At 45.3% G+C, this 8,563-nt stretch overlaps 1 protein-coding gene across 1 annotated transcript in view; it reads left to right on the top strand.

Annotated features, from left to right (window-relative positions):
• Positions 1–7,334, top strand: part of LOC119375474 (ras-related protein Rab-1A-like) — an 8,162-nt gene extending 828 nt beyond the window's left edge. The window contains exons 2-3 of the mRNA XM_049411274.1: positions 3,381–3,512; positions 4,861–7,334. Coding sequence (XP_049267231.1) covers positions 3,381–3,512; positions 4,861–5,061 — 333 coding nt within the window. The 3' untranslated portion in view covers positions 5,062–7,334. The remainder of the gene's footprint in view (positions 1–3,380; positions 3,513–4,860) is intronic.
• The last annotated feature ends 1,229 nt before the right edge of the window (positions 7,335–8,563 follow it).

Here is an 8,563-nt window from a genome sequence, read left to right on the forward strand (position 1 = left end):
TTTTTCTGGTCCACGGGTAGCCAACCAGACAGACGCCAAAATAAGGCCCTTCAAGGTCACTTTGCGGGCCTGAAGGCTATGAAGGGTAATCGGCAAAGGGGCAACGGCTTGGTCGGACTTCTTTGCCGTGATGACTAGTCCCATCGGGGCTTTATCACAAGACATACCGAAGCCATACAAAGATCATAAAGAAGCCTGCAGTGCGACTGCTGCCGAAGGCAGAACGGCGAGTGCTGCTTGTGTCCAAAGAGCTTTATGCGGAGTTTGGCAACACACCCGTAACATAGTCATTTATGAGGCACCTGGCTTACGCGTGATATGGCTCGCATATATGCATTCGCTGTATTGTTGAAATATATAGTGGTCTTGTAGTAGACCATATCATGCTGTCGAACTTTTGCCTGGCATGTGCCACTGGACCCAAGGAAGGCGAGAAGGACATTCTGCCTGGCTCATCCAGTAGAACGTTGATTGCAAGGCTGGCCAGATGGAAGTAGAGGCAGAGCTACGCTTGCTGGAGCGGTCACTCTAGAAGCATAGCTTTTGTTTATGACAGTGCTTGTCGGATGGCAATAGCCAAGCATTTCGTGCACTTACTGAAAAGGACTGCATAAACCATGTGCAGAAGCGAATGGGAGCTGCCTTCTGTACACGAAAAAAGAAAGCTGAAGGTGGCGTTCTCGTGGTGTAGAGTAGACTCGTTCAACAAAAAAATCCAGGAGATCATCTCATACTATTATTCGTTGAGGAGTCACCGGAACGATGTTCCAGGCATACAGAGAGCTGTGCTAGCCGCTCTAGAGTACTGTCTTCGACAGACAAGGCACCTAGGCACGACCTCCGCCCTGAATGATGGTGCAAGTTCCAGAGAGCCTTATTAAAATGAGAAGCCACCACCACACAAGGACAGCCTGTCTGATTTTTTGTGTGCCAGGCACTGGAGCCAGTGTTTAGGCAGCCTAGTGACAAAGCCCTGTTAAGGGGCACACTGGTCTTAGAGATGAAACATCATGGAAAAAAAATCGATTTTCTGATATAGTATTTTCGTAACATACAGGCGTTGTCGCAAGTGCTGACCAAGTTTCTTACATCTTGGATTGATATTCAGCCCCAACATCCATTTTTATCACAAGACGCTATATTTCGATTGAGAAAAAGCACAAAATTGGGCTTTTATATCGATATGCTGCTTCTCAATGACGTGTGCTGCAGCAGTAGGCATGCAGATATGTCCCTGGTGGTGACTAATCTAACAAAAATATTTCAATATCTTCCATTACTGTGTTCAAATGGCTTTTATCTGTTTTCTTGCATTTTCTCAAAACAGCTTTTACTCGCCCTGCCTGTTTGGTGCAACAATTGCTCCAGCTCTAGAATAGCTACAGCTGTAACGTTTCTGCTGTATGAAGCTAAATGCATAAAGCTTGAAATGCTGCAAGCAAATTCCTTCTTTTCTTCTTCTTCTATATTTTTTTCAACTGCCTGTGTGCTTGATCATTAGTAGCTGTATTGTAAATGCTAAATTTCAATGGGCTGTTACATTGTTGATTGTTGTTGGTTTGAAAACTGCTTGCACCAGTTCGATTCTTATTCATTCTGCTTTCCACTCACGCATTCAACATACTTTCTGCTCAGCTTATTATCTATTGTCTCACCAAATATAGTAATTTATATTTATCTCAATAATTATTTGAGTAAAAGAAAATTACTGCACTTTTAAAATCAGCACAAAGAAATACATATATATCTCTGCTTTTTAATTGAATCTGGTCAGAAAATGAACAAGATAGTCCCAGTTACCATGTCGCCCTTAAAAAGGTGATCACTCCAAAATCCTTGTAAAAGCCTGCATGCTATGATTTGGCAGCAGGCCCCGAAAACTGCATGCATCTTTGCACAGCGTTGAAGGGCAGCTGCTGAAGCCATCAGCCGCTTCAGCCGGGGCATAACAGGAGCAACGTGTAAATTGCTGAAAGTTGGGCTACAGTGCAGGGATTAACGTCACAGCCTTGGAAAGGCCAAAGCAGGTTGCAAAAATTGCAGAGAGCATCTCAACAGCAGCACGACAAAGGCAAAATTTACAAAGCGCCACAAGCCAACAAGGAACTCTGCGTGCAGCCCTGGTCTGCCGTAGAGCTGTCACAATGGCAAACAGGTTAAATTTCGTGGAAAATATTGTTGGTTTAGCCTGAACATTGTATAGTGTGTGGGCTATGCAAGTGCATCGTTATTATACAATTTGTGTGTGTTCCTTTTGCTTGCAGTGCGCTTGAATGACCACAAAGTACCGTAAAATCCCAAGCAAGCACCCCGCCATTCCCTCCCCCGCCCTCCTGCCATTTTCACTGCTTCATTCAGTGTTCTTATTCGCTTTTGGATGGCTATAATGCAGTGAATGCACGCCTATTCAATAATGCATTTCATTGGACGCACGCACGACTGTTCTGCCGCCATCTTGAATTTTGATGAAATCAAACCAAGGTCCCCCCCCTCCGAATCGTGTCGGAATCATCTTTCACATCGTCAGGGGGGGTGCTTGCCTCAGGATGTTTTACGATAGCTAAATGATGCTTCCTCATGCTGGGTTCAATGCAGCCATTTTCATCAGTTTAAAAACAAGCTGGGACCAGTACTTTGGGAGGTTACTGCTCATACATTTAGCCATGGGCATTCTTTTATAATATAGCATCAACAAACGGTGTCGTGGAATTGAGCTTCACTTTGGCAAAAGTTCCTGTTGCTGCACGCAAACTTCAAGTGCCAGTTTTCCTCAGTTCGGTGTTTTTCGCACACCACACACAGCCCGTACAGGACCGAGTTTTTCTATGTTACGTTTGAGTGACAATGACAAATTTGTTATAATTTTTATATTCATCTTGAACATGATCTATGGGCTGATCGTTGCTTTAATTTCTCTAGCATCGCCTTTGAGAATTACGGTTAAGGATACTAACAAGAGGAAATTAAGTGTAAAATATTCATCATAAGTGTTGATCCATTTTCTTCCCTATAAAATGCCTTCAAATGCATAAAATAGCATCACCCCCTACAGTAAGTCTTCAGCATTGGGGTTATGCATTCACTTTTCGGTTTTAGCTAGATTAAATTGCCAAAAACTCCCACAATGTAGTATGCAATTAAATTCAGACCCTAATATTTTCCTAACCACTCCAGTTATTAAGAAACAAATTGCAGAATTGAAATCTGCATGAAAAACTAGCGTAGATAGTGATGTTTAGTTAAAACTGAGGCAAAAGTAAAAAAAAATGGACCCACATCCCTGCTTAAAGGGACAGCAGTGAAGTGGTTTGTTGAAAATTTTGACACTGCTGCCGGCTAGTCTGACTGAAATTTTTTTTATTCTGCGCTCTCGTTCGCAGGAGTCATTCAACAATGTCAAGCAGTGGCTTCAGGAAATTGACCGCTATGCCTGCGAGAATGTTAACAAGCTCCTGGTCGGTAACAAGTGTGACCTCACGACGAAGAAGGTGGTTGACTACACGACAGCAAAGGCAAGTCCCGCTTTGTTTCATTAATGATCTGTGCCTTCCAATGCACGTCTGGTGAACTAGATGAGCACCAACAGGTGCTCAATTCTTTTATGACTGTACAAGGTCAGGCCAGCACTTGTATGGTTGAAAGTGCAGTGACGTTATTTCTTAGCACAGCTGCAGATCTGAAGTGAGACTAAACAATGCAGGTGCTCTTCAAATGCGATATGCAAATGTCATACAGGCACTTGGTGTATCTTAAAAAAAAAACACAAAAAAATACGTACCATAGTTCATGGCCTTGACAGCTCTTATCGCAGAATGCATCATGCTCTTTCTTGGAGTACAGTTTGGGTTACGCTCCATGCATTCATCGCCACACGTGGCAACAAATATGGCACAAAGAAAAGCCCAGAATATATCATTTGTTTGCGTTGTCGGGGTTCATTTCTCACCTACTTGCTAGGCCTTTTGTGCTCCTTTTTATTGCCTCTGTGCAGTAAATGACAGTTCTGCGTGGTTGAGAATAGTGCTTTATTCTCAGTTTTCAGGGACGATGTTGTAATGTTACTTTTCATTTCTTCAAAGACCTCTTTAGGGCAGTTGAAGCTTTGGGGGATAGCACAGTGGCCTTGTGGTTCGTGATGGACTTGGCATGATGACATGTAGTTTTGGGAAATGACAAACTGTGATTATGTTCCCAATCAACCGTTCCTTGGCTGTCTGAGCCCAAGTCCTTTGCAGGCCCAGTTTGGTTGTTGTACAGCGATTCAACAACCTTTAGGTGCTTTTAATTAGCCAGAAGTTGTGAGGCGTGAAGCGGCAGGCTAGAATGGACAGTTCAGCACTTATAATCCATTGTTTCTTTTTCCACACGTGATCATTGGGTTTAGATGATGCATTCAACACGTTGCATCTTGTAAGCATAAATGTCGGAAATGCGGCCAGAAATTGAAATCTGTCAACGCACCTCCCGTGGACAGATGGTAGCAGTAACAATGGAATGCCAGTTCCTCTTTACTTCTGTTTCTACTCTCATGTGGTTGCATCTAACATTGCAGCTATCGGAAGCTCCAATCTCTCGAAATCCAAGACAGCACAGTTATCTTGTCATTTTGCTGTCTTACCAGGAAAACTACCATTCACAGAATTTTTAACAGGGCTAAGACTGTTGTATAAACTCTTGTGGCTGCATTACAATCATTCAGGAAAAAATATCAAGATGTACAAGGATGTTCTGACTTCATGTAGTTGGACACTTAAACATAACTGCTTTTCTGCAGACAAAACTAATTCCTGCAGTAAGAGGTTACAAATTGAAGGTACGGGCTGCATTGCTTAACACGCCCCTCCTGTGCTCGTTGTGCAGGAGTTCGCGGACCAGCTGGGCATTCCCTTCCTAGAGACGAGCGCCAAGAATGCCACAAATGTCGAGCAGGCGTTCATGACGATGGCGGCAGAGATCAAGAACCGCATGGGACCCCCGACCACGGAGGCGAACCTGCGGGCCGGCGACGGCAAGATCAACCCAGGAACGCCCGTCCAGCCTCGCAGCTCCGGATGCTGCTAATTCAGAAAGAGAAACCCTCCTCCTCCTCCTCCCTTCACTACCCTCCCCCCCATTCCCACAGAGAGAGAGATCACCCAGCCTCCTTGCCACCCCTTGTTTCTCTGCTCCATCTTGTCCTCCAGCGAAGGACTACAAGGACGTACTCACATAACACAAAACATGACACACGAGCTGGGAGACGCACACCTAGGCTGCCGGGATTGGAATGTGCCCTTCCTCTGCTGCTTTCTGTAGTGCCGCATCTCCCCGTTCCCCCTACCCCCCTTTTTTTGTTGAAGAATGTTTGCAAACATGTGACCCCGCGTTCCTCCCGCATCTCGAGTGTTTCTTTTGTGGGGCCGCTCTGCGAAGAACCTCTTTTGCGACCCTGTTATCATGTAGCAATGTCACTGCTGCTGCTGTGGTGTAGTGTCACTTTACTGACTGCGTGGTCTTAGGTTGCGCCGGTCGCCTGCTCTTAATTGGCAACATTTTTTTTTATTTAAAGAACTGTTCTGTGTATGTATGTTAACAAGCTGCTTTTTCATTTGTTATGTAGCGCTGACATGTAAAGCCCACACTTTTCCTGGACTCTCGTGTGCTTTTGAAGTTTTAAGCCGAGGTTCACATTCTCTGAGACTAGCAATGAACTTAGCTGGCCACCGGCTCTACGTTTGGGTTATTCCTCGCGTTTCGTTGGTCCTGTCCCATGCCACGCTGTTACGAGTTGCTGCTCAAAGTATGGCAAACGGCTCATTGCGAACCTATGCCTTGAAAGCTTGTTTCTTTTTGAGCCATTGAAGTGTTCTCATGTGCATCATACACCGAGCAACTTGTGTGCGTGTTGGGAACGCTTCAGCTAACACGTTGGCTCGCTTAAAGTTTGTCGCCGGCCTTTCTTCGGAAAGCAGTAGAAGGGAAGGACCCAGGGGGGGGGCAGCTAAAGTTGTGTAGCATTGCCGTTTACATTGAAATTTTTTTGAAAGCGCAGGCGTGAAGTTAATCGGGTGCATGAATGAAACAGTTCTAGATCAAATGTTTTGTACCGAGCTTCGCTTGAGGCAGTGCGAATGCTAGCGTGCGTCCTTGCGTGACAAAAGTAGAGATGTCTGTGCGGAGTTTGGTTGGAGGCGGGGGAGGACCACGAGGGGTGATGAACTGCAAGATGTTTGACGAAGCGGGAGCGCACCTCACGCTTTTCGAATGACTGTCTACAAAGTGGGACTTGTGAGGGGGTAGTGTGTTGCGACGACCCAAAGCCAGTCCATGTCCTACGTCGGTAATCCTTTCGCAGGGCTTGACCCGAGTCGCTCTTTTTTAATCTGCCTTAGCATTCCACACGTACACAAACATGTCGACGGCTTGGGTGAACACGTGGGGTAGGTCGGAGGCTGGGGACTTTCGTACGACCGCGTAACGTGGCGCAACGTTTCGGCGAGCGCCATTTTTCTCCCCCCGTGGCAGAAGCAGCGAAAACTGGACTAATGGCAGGCGACAATAACAAAGCTCGCTATTCACTTTGGCTTGCGCCGATGCCCATTTTGGTGGCCGAGGCTGGTACATTTTGTTTCTTTCGGCGGGCTTGCGCTGGTCACGTCGGTTCGAGTCGTGAAGAGTTAGCAATTTTTTTTTTATTTTCTGATGGAATGCCTGTATTACTGCTTTACATTTATATATATATATATAATATTACATGCTGTATATGGCAATGACCACCTCCACATGTACATAAAGAAAGGCGTAGGCTGTCTGTTGTGAGCTCCGTTTCCTCTCCCCAGAGTTTGTGCTGGTTTTTAATGAAGTTCTTGTTTTACTTCAGTCTTTCTTTCTTTTTTTTTTGATTGCGAGGTTGTTCAGTGTCCAGCCTAGGACTGAGCTCTGCTGCAACCTTCGTTCACTCGAAAGGGGTTTAACCGTCCTGCCAAATTCAGCAGTGGCAAGGAAGTTTGCGAGGTGCCGAGTGAGTGTTGCTAGGAGTGGCACATTTTTTTTTTTTTTTTGGTATGCATGTGTTGAGTGGTGTTAGCGCCTTAGCCGAAGGAAGAAAAGGTTTCAGTTTCTGCAGTTGTGGTTGCGTACCACTGCGTTTTTTTTTTATCGTCAATGCAACTGTGAGGTTTGGTGGGGTGGCAAGAATTGCCTTTGAGGTTTTCTCGCTGATGCTGTGTTGAGTGAGGATTGCAATTTTTTTCTTCCTGTTCCTCCGGACGCTTCTGTGCTCGGCCAGTCGAACGTGAGAGGTGTATGATTTAGTGTATATTTGAAGCGTATTAAAAGAAATCTCTTTGTTGGGCGTTTCCTTGTCTTCCTGTAGCATTTGTCTTAGCACCTTATGTTACACATACAGTGGCACTGCAAAAAAACCACTATCCACGAAGTGAATAATGGAGTGGGTGAAGCACTGGGGATCGTTTGGTAACCGTGAATCTCCAGTGACATTCGCAACTCGCGCATGTAAATGAGTGACAATGCGTGTGTACAGTTATATGCAATACGTTTTATTGGTCATAACTCGTATGTCGTATTGAGTTGTGGATTCCGTTTTGCCTTCATTATTATTGCTTTGTGGTCAGTGAACTGTAGAGCCAATGGTTCTTCGATCGGATCTAGCCTAAAGTTGGCAAAGACGAGCTCGCGCGCCGCCGCGCCCGAGAACGGTCTATTTTGGGACCATGTGCGCGCTCTTTAGACAATTTTGTGCATGTTGTCACCTGTTGATCGATGCGCTTGTTTTCAAGCGGCCCCGTGCAGAGTATGGTCTATTTTTAAAACCATATGCGCTATGCTCGCTCTGTAGATTCTTTATGCGCAGCTATTTTGCATTTGCGCTTGGACTGTAGACCACGGCGGACGGATGGACATTGTGAGGTCTTAAGGTGCTTCGCCGCTAAAAACGTTACGTAGGTGCTCTTGTAGGACTTGCAACAGTTTCAGTGCTCGTTTTGTAGTTTTATCACAAATGCATTGTTCGGATAGACCTACAACTTATTCTAATTTTTTTAAGACTGCGGCATTTCCTTCAAATTTGTGCAGCACTCCTGGGGGAGTACGGGACATGTAGGAAAACATTGGCATTCGCTGCACAAAACAATTCGCGATCAGGAAGAGTGCAGTCATCAGAAGGATGCTTGTCGGAACAACTTGAATATTTCATCTAAAAGAAAATGCTGTATTTGAGCGACAATGTGTAGACGTACGGCGAGGTTCCACAAATATGCTTAACTGATGAAATGGCTTATGAGAAAGATTGCCGAGCCTTACAATTGTCGGGCCTCAGTGAAACATTCTAGAGTGTCTGCATAGCGTAGCGGGAAGAGCCGCCTCTTAGTAGCCCATTGAAAACAGATTATGCTTTATGTAAGCAAGGACTGAGCATGGGAAGTAGTGGCTTGATGTCCCTAGATTTTTCGCTTTTACTTAAGTACCGACAACTGCCTCCTTTCACGGCCCTCTCTCACGCGCAGCTGGCGTCCGACGCCATTTTCTTCCTAACTTGGAAGATTTACAAAGCCATGTGCGTCTA

This window comes from Rhipicephalus sanguineus, chromosome 11 (genome assembly GCF_013339695.2).
Source record: "Rhipicephalus sanguineus isolate Rsan-2018 chromosome 11, BIME_Rsan_1.4, whole genome shotgun sequence".
In the NCBI taxonomy this organism is placed as follows: domain Eukaryota; kingdom Metazoa; phylum Arthropoda; class Arachnida; order Ixodida; family Ixodidae; genus Rhipicephalus; species Rhipicephalus sanguineus.